General features: G+C 42.6%; 1 protein-coding gene across 1 annotated transcript in view; it reads right to left on the bottom strand.

The window, feature by feature from the left end:
* The window catches only part of LOC115474290 (sodium-dependent neutral amino acid transporter B(0)AT3-like), a 157,551-nt gene that overhangs the window by 12,339 nt on the left and 125,740 nt on the right, over nucleotides 1-19,472 (bottom strand). Inside the window, exons 10-11 of the mRNA XM_030209699.1 lie at nucleotides 19,247-19,406; nucleotides 3,983-4,145 (exon numbers count right to left, since the gene is read on the bottom strand). Of these exons, the coding sequence (XP_030065559.1) occupies nucleotides 3,983-4,145; nucleotides 19,247-19,406 (323 nt within the window). The remainder of the gene's footprint in view (nucleotides 1-3,982; nucleotides 4,146-19,246; nucleotides 19,407-19,472) is intronic.

The following is a 19,472-nucleotide window of genomic DNA, read 5'->3' as shown; positions in this document are numbered from 1 at the left end:
AAGGTCAGCAAGTGCAAAGTGATACATGCGGGAAAGAGGAACCCGAACTATAGCTACGTGATGCAAGGTTCCACATTAGGAGTCACTGACCAGGAAAGGGATCTAGGTGTCATCATTTATGATATGTTGAAACCCTCTGCTTAGTGTGCGATGGCGGCTAAGAAAGCAAATAGAATGTTAGGTATTATTAGGAAAGGAATAGAAAACAAAAAATACAGTGAAGCTACAAAGTAGTAAATTTAAAACAAATTGGAGAAAATATTTCTTCATGCAACGTGTAATTAAACTCTGGAATTCGTTGCCAGAGAATGTGGTAAAAGCAGTTACTGGAGTTTAAAAAAGGTTTGGCTAACTTCCTAAAAGTCGATAAGCCATTATTAAGACAGACCTGGGGAAAATCCACTGCTTATTTCTAGGATAAGCAGCATAAAATGTACTGTTTTGGGGTCTTGCCAGGTACTTGTAACCTGGATTGGCCACTGTTGGAAACAGGATGCTGGGCTTCATGGTCCTTTGGTTTGTCCCAGTATAGCAATACTTATCTAATATAATAAAACGCACCCTCAACGTTCTGAGGACAACGTTCTGTGAAGCCATGAAGCCATCTGACGTCACTCCCAGGCTGAAGGGTTCGTGGATTCGTGGTGTGAAGCCTTCAAGCCAGCCAGCCAGCCGTCTCTGCCCCGCCCTCGCGTCAAACGTCATGACGTCAAGGGCGGAAAAAAAAAACCGAAACAAATCCGGAAGCGAAGCGTCAGGGAAGGAGGCGGCGCTCCCGACGTCTAGCCTTCCCTTCGCTGTGTTCCGCCTTCTTCTGACGTCAAGGATGACGTCAAAAGAAGGCGGAACACAGCGAAGGGAAAGCTAGACGTCGGGAGCGCCGCCTCCTTCCCTAATGCTTCGCTGCCGGAATCGCCACGGAGGTAAATTTAAAAAGAAGAAAAAAAACAAAAAGGGATGCATGGATGCGAAGGGGGGGGGCATGGATGCGAAGAGGGGGGGGAGAAGAGGGCAGGCCAGGCTGGGACATGGGAGAGAGAGGAGCATGGATGCGAAGGGGGGGTCATGGAAGGGAGAGAGGGGACTTGCTGGAAAAGGATGAATGGAGGCGGCAGGGGACAGAGGAGCATGGATGGGCATGGATTGGGAGGGCAAGGCTCAGGGAGAGAGGGGAATTGCTGGAAAGGGATGAATGGAGGGGGCAGGTGACAGAGGAGCATGGAAGGGCATGGATTGGAAGGGCAGGACTCAGGGAGAGGGGAATTGCTGGATAGGGATGAATGGAGGGGACAGATGGGCATGGATGGATATGGATTGCAGGGCAGGCCTCAGGCAGAGAGGGGAAATGCTGGATAGGGATGAATGGAGGGGGCAGGTGACAGAGTAACATGGATGGCCATGGATTGGGAGGGCAGGGCTCAGGGAGAGAGGGGAATTGCTGGAAAGGGATGAATGGAGGGGGCAGGGGACAGAGGAGCATGGATGGGCATTGATTGGGAGGGCAGGGCTCACGGAGAGAGGGGAATTGCTGGAAAAGGATGAATGGAGGGGGCAGGGGACAGATGGCCATGGATTGGGAGGGCACAACTCACACTCTCTCTCTCATATACAATGTCTTTCTGACTCTCACTCTCACACACTCTGTCTCACACTGTATCACATTCACTCTCTATGTGCCACACAGTCACTCACTTGGTCTCATACACTCACTCTGACAGAGAATCTGTGTCTCACACACACTCTCTCTCTCGCCCACACACACACACACTCTCTCTCACACTGTGTCTCACAAACACACTTGCACACACTCTCATTCTCACACACACACACACTCTCACAAACACACTCACACCCAGACTCACTCTCTCTCTCACACACTCACACTTTCACTCTGACTCTCAAACAGTCACTCTCACATACACTCTCCCAAACATACACACTCCGAGGAAAACCTTGCTAGCGCCCATTTCTTTTGTGTCAGAAACGGGCCTTTTTTACTAGTGTTCTTATAAGTCACGAAATCTAGCATCCCTTCCCCTCTGCTCCCCCCAACCTCTCTCCGTCCCTGCACTCCTGTTGTGCCCAGTTCTGGTATATCTCCCTTCCTCTCTTCCTCCCCCACCTGTCCTTTACATGTGGCAGAGAGAGCACTGAAACCTACCTCTCTGGTGGAGCCTTTCCTGTTTGCATCCCTCCTCTCTGATGCAATTTCCTGTGGGCAGAACATGGCAGAGGAAAGGCCCTGCTGGCCAGAGAAGCAGGTTTCAGCGCTGTCTCTGCCGTGTGTGCAGGACCAGTGGGGAAGAACTGGAGAAATGCTAGACCTGGGGGGAGGGAAGCTAATGTGATGTCGGACCCGAGCGTGTGTGTGTGTGTGTGTGTGTATGGGTGGGGGAGTTGCAACTTCAGGCAACCCCTACTCAATGGTAGCTATTCCCCTGTGGGTACTGTGATAACAGGGTATAAATTATATTGTATTGACAGATAGGATTAAATTGGTGGAAGGATTGCATAGAGTCAAACAGGATAAAAGACTTGAAGGAAACAAAATGCAATGTGGGATCTTTTAACAGAAATTCCATATATGTTGGAGAAGAGTACAGTTGTGGATTGTGAGTGTATACCACTGTCCACCTTGGCATGATGAAGAGACAGACTATGCAAAGCTAACAGATGTAGTAACATAATAATAATGGGAGATTTCAATTATCAAAATTACCCATGTTTTATGTTCTTCCCAAACTTCACCAGAGATTATAATCCACCAGAGTGTCCTATGGTGTCTTCCCCGGATCCTCTTTTGGAAAGAAGTTGTAGATAAGTGGATCATTTTCTACAATATTTGCAGCAAAATATTCCTTCATACATAAAATATACTACACATTTTCTGTACTTCCTTCGTGTCTATTGGTGACTTTGGATGTCGAGGCACTTTATACCAACAGTCCACAAGAGGTAGAAACCATTTTGAAAATGCGTCCACACCCTCATTTTGCTCCTACACAATTTTTGATGGATTTATCTCACACCGCTTGCAGTAGTTCAGGGTGAGTTATATTTAGATACAGTAGATATTTTGTGATACATGGAGGGCTTATAAATCTAAGGGCCCTGTTTACTAAGGTGTGTTAGTGTTTTTAGCGTGCCTGCACTTAGCGTGCGTGCTAACCATGTAGGCACCCATAGGGATATTGTAGGCATGTACATAGTTAACACGTGTTTAAAATGTTAATGGGCCTATAATACTGCTTAAGTTTGTACCCAAGGCAATAGAGAGTTGAGGCCCTTTTACTAAGCTGCATTAGGTGCTAACATATGCCTAATGCAGCTTAAAATGATGTACCATGGGACATGCTCAGGTGTCCTGTGGTAACTGCCAAATTAACGTACACTAACTGAGTGCTAAAAGTATTTTAAATTTTTTTCATGGAGCATGTCAGGGGGGGTGGAGAGTGGGCATGTGCTACTCAGCATAGCTACATTAGCGTGTGCTAGCTAGTTAGTGTAGGAATGCCGTATGAACCCTTACTGCCTTCAAAATGGGTGGCAGAAAGTGTTCAGAAGGTAAAATTGTTTAATGGATGCATGCTAAGGTCAAAATTAGAACATGGCCATTAATAAAAAAAAAAATACAAAAAGGCCTTTTTTTATGGCAGCAGTAAAAATGGTTTTGGTGCACAGGAAAAACACACATATCAGTACGCGGAGGCCACTTTTTACCGTAGCTTAGTAAAAGGACCTGTCCAAGATCATAAGGATTTGAACCTGGCTTCCCTGGATTTCAGCCCACTTCTATAACCATTAGATTACTCCACTCTGGGAGCGAGAGTATTGCTTTTACAATCTCTCTTGCCCCAACTAGCCAAAGAGGCAAAAGTCAGACTCAAGAAATGTACGCAGGTCTATCACAAAACTGTTACAAAACCACTGGGCTCATACAGAATATTCTTTACAGTTTTTATACAGTAGATTAAAGACTTACAAAATTAGGGTTCCAAGTTTCATAATTTGGTTCCTTCTGAGTCTGAATGACAATATAGGCCAAGAAAATGACAAGCATCATGATAGGACTGAAAACTTTCCAAGTTGCTTGCCAATATAAATTTGGGTACCGTCCTGTCATCCATTTCACATCATCACTGAATCTGTAAACCAATAAAAGTACTAATTGCTTTTAAATGTCAGAATATAGTCCTGTTTCGTTCTTATCTATTTGTTTCCTAAATTAATTGTATTACATAGAAATATTTTAATGAAATATCTTTCAGGGGATATGCTCTAAACATTCTGGCTAGCCAACAATTCAACATAAAGGATATTAAAGCAAATATAATACTTTTGTGATAAGAAAAATGGAAATAGCTTTATTCAAAAGGTAGAGGACAAATTTTCGCATCATTTACAGTAGTTGTATTAATAATATTATGTAGCTGGATTACCCAACTGATAACTGCTTCATAAGGCTTGTATTTTTAGCTATGATTTTTTATTTATTTATTGCATTTGTATCCCACATTTTCCCACCTATTTGCAGGCTCAATGTGGCTTACATAATAACTGTGATGGTGATCGCCAATTCTGGTATAACAGATATAGAGTGACAATGTAGAAGGTTCGTATATGACAGACACATCAGGGAATAAGGAGGAAGGGTTGAGTTGTGACCAGTTCGAGTATTAGTTTCGTTGTGTTGCAGGTTCGAGGCATTTAAGTTGGGTCATTAGGGTATGCCTTTTTGAATAAGTTAGTTTTTAGTGATTTCCAAAAGTTTGATAGGTCGTGCGTTGTTTTCAAGACGTTTGGTAGTGCGTTCCATAGTTGCGTGCTTATAAAGGAGAAGCTGGATGCATAGGTTGATTTATATTTAAGTCTTTTGCAGCTTGGGTGATGGAGGTTTAGGTATGTGCGTGTGTTGATCTTGTTATGTTTCTGGCTGGAAGGTCAATGAGGTCTGTCATGTATGCCGGGGTCTCGCCGTAGATGATTTTATGCACTAGAGTACAGATTTTAAAAGGCAATACGTTCTTTGATCGGGATCCAGTGTAGTTTTTCGTGTAGAGGTTTGGCGCTTTCATATCTCATTTTTCCAAAAATAAGTCTGTCTGCAGTGTTTTGAGTGGTTTGGAGTTTCTTTATGATTTGTTCTTTGCATCCCGCATAGATTGCATTACAATAGTCTAGGTGGTTTAGTACCATTGATTGTACCAAGTTGCAGACTGTTGCCTTCGGGAAGAAAGGTTTTATTCGTTTGAGTTTCCACATTGATTGGAACATTTTCCTTGTAGTTTTCGATTGGGTTTCTAGCGTGAGGTTTCGGTCAATGGTAAAAAACAGTTCTTATAACACTCATGATCAAATTTAAACAAATTATTGCAAACGGTAACAATGTTCTTCTTTTACAATTCGATATGTCCAGCGCATTCGACATGGTTAAACATTCTTGAATATTTTGGAATTGGAGGTAATGTACTGAATTGGTTTCATAGTTTCCTAATGGCAAGAACATACCGGGTAATATCTGAATCGATCATATCATCGCCATGGAGACCTGAATGTGGTGTGCCACAAGGATCTCCGCTTTCCCCGATCCTCTTTAATTTAATGATGTTACCACTAGCCAGATCTTTATCCAACCTAAACCCTTATATTTATGCTGACAATGTGACGATATATATCTCATATAAAAATGACTTGTCTGAAATTGTAGATAAAATTAATCTCAGCTTCCAAGTTATGAACTCATGGGCGGATGCATTCCAACTGAAGCTCAATGCAGAAAAAACACAATGCCTTATATTATCATCGCAGTATAATAAAATCAACTATACCAATATAAATATACTAATTCACACTCTTCCTGTTGCGGACAACCTGAAACTCTTAGGTGTAACAATCAATCGTAACCTTAGTCTAGATAACCACATGAAAAATGTTACAAAGAAAATGTTTTATGCAATGTGGAGGCTTAGAAGAATAAAATCTTTCTTCCCAAGAGAGACATTCCGCAAACTAGTGCAATCACTGGTATTGAGCCATTTGGATTACTGCAATTCCTTATATGCGGGATGCAAAGCTCAAACCATTAAGAAACTCCAGACTGCCCAGAACACTGCAGCCAGACTGATATTCGGAAAGGCGAAACCCCTTAGAGAAAAATTACACTGGCTTCCACTAAAGGATTCCACATTCAAAATATGCACCTTAGTTCATAAAATTATTTATGGAGATGCCCCATCTTACATGTCAGACCTTATAGATCTACCAGAGAGAAACAACAAAAGTTCATCACGTACTTTCTTAAACCTCCATTATCCCAATTGCAGAGGACTTAATACAAATCAGTACATACATCTAGCTTTTCATACATCTGTACACAATGATGGAATGAATTACCAACCACTATAAGAAAAACACGCGACTTGAATACTTTCCGGAAACTACTGAAGACTTACTTGTTCAAAAAAGCGTACAAAATGGATCCCTCATAAAGATCTGACTCCTAAACTACACCAGACACAATGTTATATTGGAACTCTTTTATTTTGCCTATTTTATTTACACCCTAATTACTGATAATCATACCCTGTCCTGATATCATTATGTTATGTTGTTATCAATTTATCCTAATTACTGATAATTATGCCATATCCTGATATCATTATATTATGTTGTTATCCATTTACCCACTTCTTAATCAACATAATTTTCCTATGAACCTTAATAGCAATAATTCTGAAATTCTTCTCCATTAATATGATTGCCATAATATTCCTATGCGCCTTATCTGTTATATATACTCTGATTCTCTGTTACATCAATGTGATTGTAGTTGTATTATATTGTAAGCCACATTGAGCCTGCAAATAGGTGGAAAAATGTGGGATATAACTGCAGCAAAATAAATAAATAAAATAAACTCCAAGAATTTTTAGGCTGTCAGAAACAGGGAGGGTGTAGTCTGGGGTGTTAATATTGTTGGGTTTGTTGGCATTGTATTGGGATGTGAGGATGAGACAGTGTGTTTTCTATGCGTTTAGTTTTAGTTGGAATGTATCTGCCCATGAGTTCATGATTTGCAGGTTGCGTTTGGTTTCATTGGTGATTTCTATTGGGTCGTGTTTGAAGGGGATGTATATCATGACATCATCTGCGTATATGTAGGGGTTAAGTCCTTGGTTGGATAGGGATGTGGCTAGTGGGGTCATCATTAGGTTAAATAGGATCGGTGATAGTGGTAATCCTTGGGGTATGCCACAGTCTGTATTCCATGGTGGTGATATGTTCGAGTTTGATTTAACTTGATAAGTTCTAGTGGTTAAGAAGCCCTTGATCCAGCTGAGTACACTTTCACCAATCCCAAAGTAATCTAAGATGTTTAGTAGTATTTTATGGTTAACCATATTGAACGTGCTTGACATGTCGAATTATAGGAGAAGTAAGCTTTTGCCTGCTGTGATTTCTTGTTTGAATTTGGTTAGGAGGGTAATTAGTACTGTTTCAGTCAGTGGTGTAGCCATAAGGCAATTTTTGGGTGGGCCAACAGGTTGGATGGGTGGGCACTACAACTTTTTGAAAGAGAAAAAACATAAACCTGATGCACCCATGCTCTGTCCCTACCATGCTCCCCATAACTTCAATGAGGGTAGGTAGCAGTGCAGGTTTCAGTGGCTGCGGGCCAATTGAAAGCTAAGGGCAGTACAATATTATTATTATTATTATTATTATTTATTGCACTTGTATCCCACATTTTCCCACCTATTTGCAGGCTCAATGTGGCTTACAGAGACCTGTTATGGTATCGCCATATCAGGGTAAGAATATAATTGAGGTTACAGAGAAGTCAAAGAAAGTAAGAGGATTTGGTCAAGCAGTTAAAGAAAGATACATTCTGAGTAATGTGGAAAGGTGCTGTGATATAGTTAGTTATGGGTTCTCGTGGTAGGTCTTGTTAAAGAGATACGTTTTCAGAGATTTGCGGAAGATAGTTAATTCGTTGATCATTTTCAGGTGAGTTGGAAGTGCATTCCACAGCTGTGTACTCATGTAGGAGAAGCTGGTTGCATGTGTTAGTTTGTATTTTAATCCTTTACAGCTGGGGAAGTGTAGATTAAGAAAGGTGCGAGAAGATCTTGTAGCATTTCTGGGAGGCAGATCTACGAGGTCTAGCATGTCAAGTGCCTTTGACATGGTTGACCACGGAATCCTATTACACATACTTGAATATTTTGGCATCGGAGGCAATGTCCTAAACTGGTTCAAGGGGTTCCTAACCTTGCACTCATATCAAGTCACATCAAACTCAACTACGTCTGCTGTATGGACACCTGAATGTGGAGTACCGCAGGGATCCCCCCTCTCACCAACTATCTTCAACCTAATGATGATACCCTTGGCAAAACTTCTATCAAATCATAACCTTAACCCTTACATATATGCAGATGATGTAACGATATATATTCCTTTCAAACAAGACATTAACGAAATCTCCAACGAAATCAACCAAAGTCTACACATCATGAATACCTGGGCAGATGCATTCCGATTGAAACTGAATGCAGAAAAAACTCAGTGCCTCATACTTACCTCCCAATACAACACGAATAAATTTACCGCTATTAACACACCTAAACTAAATCTGCCAATCTCTGAAACTTTAAAAATCCTTGGAGTCACTATCGACCGCCACCTAACACTTGAGACTCATGCGAACAACACAACCAAAAAGATGTTCTACTCCATGTGGAAACTGAAAAGAATAAGACCATTCTTTCCAAGATCTGTCTTCCGCAGCCTAGTACAATCACTCGTACTCAGTCATCTGGACTACTGTAACTCACTATACGCAGGCTGCAAAGAACAAATACTGAGGAAACTTCAAACAGCCCAGAATACAGCAGCCAGACTCATCTTCGGAAAACCAAAATACAAAAGTGCAAACCCCTTACGTGAGAAACTACACTGGCTCCCACTCAAGGAACGTATCACCTTTAAAGTATGCACCTTAGTTCACAAAATCATTCACGGTGAAGCCCCTGCATACATGTCTGATTTAATAGACTTGCCACCCAGAAACGCTAAAAGATCATCCCGAACTTTCCTCAATCTCCACTTCCCTAACTGCAAAGGCATAAAATACAAAGTACTACACGCATCAACCTTCTCTTATATGAGCACGCAACTCTGGAATACACTACCACGCAACCTGAAAACAATCTACGAATTAACTGACTTCCGCAAACGATTGAAGACTTATCTCTTTGAGAAAATTTATTGCAAGGATCACAACACATGAAGTCCATACACACCAAAAAAATGCATCAATACACTCTCTTCTGAATTCTCTTACCCAGTATTTTCACCACACTTAAAACTCCACCCACATATAAAATTGATATACCCTAATGTTCTCTTGCTATTGTTCTATCGCCCTATCTTTTCCCCATTGTAACATTCCATTGTTCCTACGCCCCTAACAATGTTTTGACTTGACTTTGTCTTCCCATAACTCCTCACAATGTAACCCATAATCGAACTGTAACACATTGTATTTCCATCATTCACAATGTATTGTAAGCCACACTGAGCCCGCAAATAGGTGGGAAAATGTGGGATACAAATGCAATAAAATAAATAAATGTATGTCGGGGCATCTCTGTAAATGATTTTATGAACAATCGTGCAGATTTTGAACGTGATACGTTCTTTAAGTGGGAGCCAGTGTAATTTCTTTCTTAGGGGTTTTGCACTTTCATATTTTGTTTTTCCGAATATGAGTCTGGCTGCGGTATTCTGGGCTGTTTGAAGTTTCTTGATGGTCTGTTCTTTACAGCCAGCGTAGAGTGCATTGCAGTAGTCCAGGTGACTTAGTACCATTGACTGTACCAGATTCCGAAAAATGTCCCTTGGGAAGAAAGGTTTTACTCTTTTGAGTTTCCACATGAAGTGGAACATTTTCTTCGTTGCATTCTTCACGTGATTTTCAAGTGTGAGATTTCGGTCAATGGTAACTCCCAAAATTTTCAAATTGTTTGAGATAGGGAGGGAAAGTTTGGGGTGGTTATGGTGGTGAATTCATTTGTATTGTGTTATGAGGTGAGTATAAGACATTGTGTTTTTTCTGTGTTTAGTGTCTAGACCCAATACATGAGGAATATCCAGCAGACCGATTATGGACTAACTTTGACTCACTATCGATCGAAAACATTTCTCAATCACTCAAAAGATACGCCAAGTCGCAATGCAAACTAGACACCTATCCTAGTAATCTTATAAGATCCGCCCCTCAACAATTCATAATAGATCTCACAAGACATCTAAACAACGGTCTCTTCCCAAAAGATAAAGGAAATATCCTACTTACTCCTTTACCTAAAGATGCAATGAAAAGTACTAGTGACCTAACCAACTATCGCCCAGTAGCATCTATCCCGCTGATAACCAAACTTATGGAAGGCATAGTGACGAAACAGCTCACTAACTACCTAAATAAATACTCAATTCTGCATGAATCCCAATCAGGATTTCGATCGAACTACAGCACAGAAACAGTACTAGTAACATTAATGAATAAATTTAAACAAACAATTGCAATCGGCAATAACATACTTCTCCTACAATTCGACATGTCCAGTGCCTTCGACATGGTCAACCATGGAATACTATTACACATCCTGGAATACTTTGGAGTTGGAGGCAACGTGCTTGTGCTTAATTGGTTTAGAGGATTCCTGACAACAAGATCATACCAAGTAACAACTAACGAGGCGACATCAGCCCCATGGATTCCTGAATGCGGAGTTCCCCAAGGATTCCCCCTCTCACCAACCCTCTTTAACCTAATGATGACACCCTAGCCAAGCAATTAGACAATCAAAATCTCAACCCATACATATATGCATCTGACTTTCTAGTTCAGTATCCTATGTAACTTATGCAGGTAAAATCACTGAATCATTGTAGCATTGAGCTGTTAGACGACTTCAACTCTCTAAATGATTTTCTTTTTCTAAAATGATTGTTATACATATCACAGCATTATACTGAATCTAGCACTGTAATTTGTTAAAGCTGACACTACTCACCCCTATACTCCTCTCTCTAACACACTGAAATACACTGCTAAACACTAATCACACTAACGTCAACATGAACACTAAAAAACTACTCCTAATCATCTATTTTCTCTACCTAATTCATCATGCATTGACAACCCCTCTCGCAGACAACAATCTACCAACAATGGATACAGAGCATAGTGAGGACATTTCCCCATAAAACTCATCATACAAAGAAATGTTGGTTTCTAGTGTAATCTCAATAACAGACATATTATAAATTAATTTTTAAAAAAATCTATAAAACAAAAGTCACTGAGAACACACATCAAAAACGGCAATATCCTACTTACCCCTATACCGAAAGATTTATGACTGCCTATGTGTGGGTTTTTCTTTTTTTAATTTCACAGCTTTTTTATTTGAAACCTTCCCATATGTAACCCGAGGTTTATTTTTAAAACCTCTGTGGGGTTCTGGGGCGTGAGCCGCAGTCCTGCTGTGGGTGCTCCGGAGTGGCAGACTTGTTTTTGGAACTGTGGGAGGCATGATTTTTGTAGGGGGCAGCTTAAAGAAAGGCCTGGCTCTGCCTAAGCTTTGGGGCTAAGTTGTGGGGACTCCCACAGCTCCAAAAACAAGTCTGTCACCCCAGAGCACTCGCACCCACAGCAGGGCCACGGTTCACACCTCAGGACCCCTCTAGAGTGGTCACTTTCTGGACAGAGTTGAATAGACATGTCTCTCATCTCTGGAATCTTTCTTGGCAACCCGCACCAGGTCAGCTATTTGACATCTTCAATGTTCAAGGTCCGGCACCCCCAGGCCTGAAGGCTTTTTTTAAAACGATCCACTCTCATGGCAAAAAAGTGATTCTACAATTGTGAGTGAGCCAGGAATTCCCATCAGTGTCGCATTATAGAGGGGTCACATGATGGCAGCGCCTTGATCGGACGCCTGGAAGCTCGGCTCCGCTCCCCCTGTATGCAAAAACCCCGACTATTAAGCTCACCGGGATGCGAAGATATGGATAATTAGACCTATGTGTAGCACTACCGACAGAGATCCTATTGGCGAGCAGAATATGCGCTGGGAGCATTGGGCATGCCGATTCGGTTGGTGTGTTTGGGCAAAAAGCAGGCTGCAGGTAGTATGCGCAAGATAGCGGCCTCACAGCGAGACTCTCCGGTGGTGCATGTGGCGGCGGAGGACACTATTCACATATCAATGAGGCACATGTCCAACCTGTTGGATGAGAAACTTGCTAAGCTTCACGTTGCACTAGATGAGTTAAAGGATTCTGTGGCTGGTCATGCGGTTTGAATGCAACAGGTGGAGGATCGCATCTCCACACAGGAGGACCGGGTCCAGTCAATGGAGAGTAGGCTGGGAGTACTTGAAGTGCAGTGTCTGCAGCTGTCGGAGAGAGTCAAAGACCATGAAAACAGGAGGAGAAGGAACAACATTCATATGATAGGCTTGCCGGAATCTATTAAAGATACAGACCTATTGGAAATAGCGGGGAGATGGCTACCAGAAGCAATTGGCCTACCTAAAGACAAGGGCCTGGTGGATGTGGAACGAGCGCACCGTGTGGGGAGCAGGAGAAAGGATGGTGCGAGGCCACGCCCTGTTATTGCCTGTTACCTCTAGTGGTAGGGGGAGATTTTAATATCACAGCAGATCCCCTTATAGACTGCAACCCTTCGAAATCCAGGCCCAAGAACTATGAGGCACGAGGAGTTAACTTCCTTCAGCAAGAGCTGAATCTCCTCAATATATGGAGAGTATTACACCCAGACGAGCGGGATTTCACTTTTTTCTCTCAGGTTCATAAGGTGCATGCCTGTTTAGATTATATTTTCCTGTCCTCTTTGTTGTTATCAGCAGCCAGGAAGGCAGCTTTGGAGGATGGGGTGGTGTCAGATCATGGTATGGTCTGGATGGAAATGGGCCTATCCTGTCAGAATAGGTGGGGAAGTTGGCGAGTGAATCCTTCCCTTTATTTGGACGCGGAATTTAAGCAGTTTTGGTAAGGGAATGGGATCTTTATCTTGGGGACAATGATCCAGTGGGGATGGATCCTGTAACTACTGGGAGGCAGGAAAAGCAGTGATACGGGGGGAAATAAATATAGTGCTAGAGTTCGGAAAAGGCAAGATCAGAAGCTGGTTGGCTTGGCCCGCCAGCTTCATTCTGTAAGAGCTCGATTGGTGAGGGGAGGCTCAGAGTAAGCTAGACAGGAATACTCAGACATTAAACAAAAGATCAACTCCATCTTAAATCAAAGAGCCTTAAGAGACATTCAGATGTATAAATATCAACTGCACAAGTGGGGCAACAAGGCGGGGAAGCTTTTAGCCAATTTGATTTGAAACAGATCCCCATAACAAGTGATCACCAGGTTACGGGACAAAGAGGGAGTTTTAAAATCTAAGGAAGAGGCTATCCAGGGTGCTTTTGTTGGTTTTTATAAAGCCCTTTACATTAAAGGTCATTGTGATGTGGAGATTAGAGAGAACTTTTTCAGGGGGTTGAATCTCCCTACTGCGACCCAAGACCAATTAGATAGTCTAAATGTCCTGTTCACTAGCTCAGAAATTCAGCAAGTGCTGAAACGTATTAAGCTGGCAAAAGCCCCAGGACCAGATGGCCTGGGTCCGGAATTCTACAGGACCTTGGGCCATCACGTGGTGGGCCCCTTTCAAGCATTATGCCAAGCCTTATCTGTACATGGGCAGGGAGTTGGTAGACTTGTTCATGCTAATATTGTGGTGCTCCCCAAACCTGGAAGGGATTGGGAGCTTTTGGGTCCTATCGTCCAATGTCCCTGCTAAACCAAGATTTGAAGCTCTTTGCGAGCATTCTGGCATCCAGGTTGGGGAAAGTGCTTCCTGCATTAGTACAACCAGACCAAACAGGGTTTGTGCTGGGAAGGTTTGCATCCACAAATATTTTAAGGGCGCTGAGTGCGATAGCGGATAAGAAGGGGAAGCCGGGGGATGCTATCATAACTAGCTTAGATGCTGAAAAAACATTTGATAAAATCTTGTGGGATTATTTGTTCTGGGTATTACCCCAATTTGGGATCATGGGGGAATTTCTTTCAGGGGTTCGTGCACTTTAATCCGACTGCGCAAATATTGGTCAATGGTCAGCTCACCCCTTCCTTTACCTTAGAGTGGGGGATGAGACAGGGCTGCCCATTGTCCCTTATGTTATTTGTTCTGTCCCTTGAGCCTCTAGCGTGTAAAATCCAGCAATCCACTGCATTAAAAGTGGCATTCGAGTGGGATCCCAGGAATTTAAAATAAGCCTGTTCGCTGATGATATGTTGATATTTCTAGAGCATGCTTCCCAGGATATAGTTGTTCTGGTGGAGCTTATTCAGCAGTTTGGCGCATTTTCAGGACTGCGAATCAACTTTGATAAATCAGAGGTGATGGCGTTGTCCTCTGAATGTCCTAAGTTTCCATTGACTTGGATATCAGGCCCATTGAAGTACTTGGGGGTGTACTTGCATGTAGACTTTGGGACCCTGTATAACAAAAATGTGTGGGACCGGATTGCTAATATTCGAATGCTGTGTAGTAGGTGGAGAGATCTTCCTGTTTCCCTTTTAGGTAGGGTGGCTCTGGTAAAAATGGTGTTATCGCCTAAAATACTTTATCCGCTCCAGATGGTACCCCTCTAGATTACTAGGAAAGATGAGGCACTATGTAGAGGGGTGGTGACCTCTTTTATATGGTCATACCGAAAGGCACAAATAGGGCACTCTAAACTTGTGGGCCCCAGGGGGCAGGGGGGCTTAAACTTATTAGATATACGCCTCTATAATGTAGCAGCTTTGCTTCGTTGGTTGCATGAGTTGCACACGAGGGAGAATCGCTATGCCCCTCCGCATTTCTGGTCACATGAGGCCTTTCCTTACACTTTCTATAACATTCTCCAATCTAGGGGTGTGGGGGGCACCATGTCGCCATTGTTATGACCTTTGCGTGGGGTATGGGAATGGTGGAGGTCAAGGCTTGCGGGTGCTACAGGAGCTTCGCAATTTCTGCAGCTTGTGAGGAATCCAGATTTCCCTGCGGGACTAGGTTTTAGCATTTGGGAATTTTGGAAGCGAGAGGGTTGTAGATATATGGGACAGGTATTGGAGCTGGGAGAGGGTAATATACCATCTTTTCAAGAGTGTCAGACCAGGTGGCGCCTACCCTCCAATTTTCTTTTTTCCTATCTGCAACTAAGGCATTACATTATGTCCTCTCTGAAAAGTAAGGGCGGCCATTATCCAGTTTTTACTAAGTTAGACACCATGTTTTTGCAGACGTCACCCTCTTCTAACAAACTCTCAGTGTGGTACAGAATGGGTAGTCTTATGGATCAGCTGGCACGAAGGTGGAGTATCAGTTTGGGAGAAACCCTGACTGATAAGGATCTGTCTTCATGTTTTGAGCTGGCTTTTCAAATTATTCCTAATGCAGGTTTGCATGAATCCCAATTTAAGATATTACATGATGTTTATATTTCTAAATGTAAGGGAAAACATATGAAGTTATGGGATACAGAGATGTGTGATAAATGTGAAATAAGTAAAGATACTACGGTGCACCACTTCTTGGAGTGTGCTAAGCTTCAACTCTTTTGGACTGGGGTGCTGGCCACCATAGAAGTGGTAGTAGGAATAACCTGTGAATGGACATATGCAATCCTCCTCTTGGGGCTGGGCTCTGCACTTGGTGCACAGGGTCTATTGGTCTATCAACAAAGATTTGTTCTACTGGCATTGATGCTAGCCTGAAGGGCAGTGCTACACCATTGAGTGGGGAAAGACCCCCCCCACATTGGATGAATGGAAGGCAAAAATGTTGCAGATGGCCTCCTGGGAGTTGTTGTGAGTGTCCCATCTCAGCGAAAGCAAACCTACAGGAACACCTCTTAAACGATACTTGGACATTTGGAAAAATTTGCAGGATTATTTAACAGGGCAACTAATGCCAGACCCAGTGAGCACGGACTGATAAGGGAGGGAGGGGTGGGGGGTTATAACATGAAAATGTGAGTGGCATACGAATGTGACTAGTTCTCGTAATATGACTAGGTTTTTTTGCAGTTTTGCCTTGGAGGTTTGATGTATTGTTTGTGTACCTAACTGCTTGTTTGGTGTGCCATTCTTCAATAAAGATATTTTCAAAGAAAAAAAAGTGTTCCACTATAGTTCATCCATGATCCACTTTTGCTCTTTAAAAAAGAGGGGAGTTCCAAACTTAGCCTCCAAGAGGGGTGACATGTTTTGCAAGACATGGAGGGGCATAATAGAAGGAAAACGTCTATCTCCATGGGTGTTTATCTCCGAGAACAGGTCCGTGAAGGGGCGGACCGAACCGTATTTTCGAAAAACATGGAAACCGAAAGCGCCCAGCTCAAAAACGAATAAATCCAAGGCATTTGTTCGTGGGAGGGGCCAGGATTTGTAGTGCACTAGTCCCCCTCACATGCCAGGACACCAACCGGGCACCCTAGGGGGCACTTTTACAAAAATAAACAAGGTAAAACAGCTCCCAGGTGCATAGCACCCTTCCCTTGGGTGTTGAGCCCCCCAAATCCCCCTCAAAACCCACTGCCCACAAGTCTACACCATTACTATAGCCCTAAGGGGTGAAGGGGGGCACCTACATGTGGGTACAGTGGGTTTGGGGGGCGGTTTGGAGGGCTCCCATTTACCAGCACAAGTGTAACAGGTGGGGGGAGGGATGGGCCTGGGTCCACCTGCCTGAAGTCCACTGCACCCCCTAATAACTGCTCCAGTGACCTGCATACTGCTGCCAGGGAGGTGGGTATGACATTTGAGGGTGAAAATAAAAATTAGTGAAACATCATTTTTTTGTGGTGGGAGGGGGTTAGTGACCACTGGGGGAGTCAGGGGAGGTCATCCGTGATTCCCTCCAGTGGTCATCTGGTCATTTAGGGCACTTTTTGGGGCCTTATTCGTGGAAAAACAGGGTCCAGGAAAAGTGCCCTAAATTCTCGCTAAAAACGCATATTTTTTTTCCATTATCGGCGAAAGGCGCCCATCTCTGATCGCCCGATAACCACGCCCCAGTTCCGCCTTCGACACGCCCCCATCAACTTTGTCCGCATCCGCGACGGAGTGCAGTTGAAAACGTCCAAATTCAGCTTTCGATTATACCACTTTATTCGTTTTTGTGAGATAAACGTCTATCTCCCGATTTGGGTCACAATATAGGCGTTTTTCTATTTCGATTATAAGCTGGATGGTCTCCTTTTTGGGACTCTCTCACTCCAGTTGTAAGCAGCAGGATTCTGAATTTTTGATGAGGGGGGAAGTTGGGGGGGTTGGGAGGGTTGGTGGGCTTGTGATTATTCATTGTTTATACTTGGCACTGTAATATAGCTCGATTACTTGCGCTAGTTTTCAGAATCTGTATTTGTGAAGCTTAAGTTCTTTTTTTGTATCATTTTTTAGTGTTTGTAAATAAGAGTTAAAAAAAAAAAGTGGTCCAAAAAGATAGACGCACATCTAGCAAATGGCCATTTTCAAAACAAAAAGTTGGGCATTTTTCTGGTTTGAAAATGGCCATGTTCATTACTGGATTTTGGACGCTTTCCGCAAAACGTCCAAAATCAAATTTAGATATCATATTGAAAATGTCCCTCCACATGTCCTAAGCGACCCTATAACAATGCCCCCACCATCCACCAGGGGCTGTTCAAGACCTTACCCTCCTTAGTAGTCCAGCATCTTGCTTTTCTTCCCTACTCCCCCACTCTCTTGTGTGAAGCATTTCTCCCTTTCCTTCTCTTCCCTACCACCACATGTCTAGCATTTCCCCAATCCATCTTGAAAGTTTAGAGTTTTTAATTTTGGATGGTTTCCTTGCCTCTCTCACATTGCCAGCATCTCTATTGCCCCTACCATATCCAATGTGTCCAACACATCATCCTCCCTTTCCTACCCCCGACCCCTGCCCAATGTCCAGAATCTAATCTCTCCTCCCCTCCCCCTCTGTACCTCGGACTTAAGCTTGTATGTATATTTAGTGGCACTATCTCTTTGGGTTGTGCAGCTGAATATATGTATAATTAGTGACCACACTTGTGACTGTTTACTATTGGCATGCTACTTAGCATGCCTAAAGTAAATGGATGCCTTATCTGTTTAGTGGCTAACAATTGCTGCTACATGGATAAGTGCTACTGCTGCCTTTGCACCTCACCTAAGAAATCTATTATTTTATGATTAACAACTGGATATATAGGGGTTCTTTTACAAAGCAGTGGAAAGCTGGAACTACTACTGGCCCACTGTGGGCACCGGCAGTAGTTCCAACCCAAGTGTGCAGCATTTCCTGCACTAGCATAAATATTTGAAAAACATTTCTGCAGAGGGGTACTACTGGGTTAGCATGGGTGCCCTTAGCACCCCCTCAATGGGTAGCGGTAAATGCTTCTCCCGCATGGCCATGTGGTAAATGCAATCTTACCGCATGCCATTTCTTTTTTCAGCCTTTTTACCTGCTGTGGTAAAAAGGGTCTCAGTGTGTGGGGAAAACGGCTGCTGCCACTAGCGCAGGGCCCCTTTACCACAGCTTAGTAAAAGGGCCTCTTAGTGAGTTAAATAGCCTGATATTATCTGCATTAATTTTTAAAATATGCAAATATGTGAATTTTATGTTGCCACCTGCTTGCAAATGCATAATTTTCTGTGAAAACCAGGCCCCTAATTTCTCTAGGATCCTAAATTTAAGATCCAAAAAACTGGCTGGCAACGACGACAGATTTAGAGAAGGGAAAAACAGGAGTGTTGTACTGATTTTCAGCACTAGGCCCTTAAATTAGGTTCTTAAATCTAGGCAAATGAATTGCAGGTCTAAATTAAGAGCATAACTTTTGAGCTTTGAAATTTAGGTGAATCTACTGGTGAATTTAGACTCGTAAGTCTGACTGAAAATAAAGGACAAATTTAGGGCCTTAATTTATGCACTAAAATTTAGGAGCTCAGCTCATTTTGACTATTGAGCCTCTATCTCTCAAAGTTAGAAGCCTAAATCCTTTGAAAATTGATCCCTTACAATTTATTTAGAATTTGCATGTCAACTTAGATAAATACAGTTCTGGCATGTCTGACTATATACATACTAATTATAATACAAAAGATACAATGTCTAGCTCACCTTTTTATTCCATAAACATAAATGACACCGACAACTTCAAAAAAAGCAACAACTAGGAGAGTCAAGGAGCCTGCATAGTTGTCAAAAACTTCAAGCCAATAATTCCCACTGGTCATGGTAAAGATTAATGCAACAGCAAATGAGACCAAGCAAATTAAACCTGAACAACAGAAAGAGATTATTTGATGTTACTATATAGTAAATACCACCTCTTTTTTTAATATTC

This window comes from Microcaecilia unicolor, chromosome 1 (assembly GCF_901765095.1).
Source record: "Microcaecilia unicolor chromosome 1, aMicUni1.1, whole genome shotgun sequence".
Taxonomy (NCBI): domain Eukaryota; kingdom Metazoa; phylum Chordata; class Amphibia; order Gymnophiona; family Siphonopidae; genus Microcaecilia; species Microcaecilia unicolor.
The sequence above is the reverse complement of the archived record's forward strand: the minus strand, read 5'-3'. Positions and strand labels throughout refer to the sequence as shown.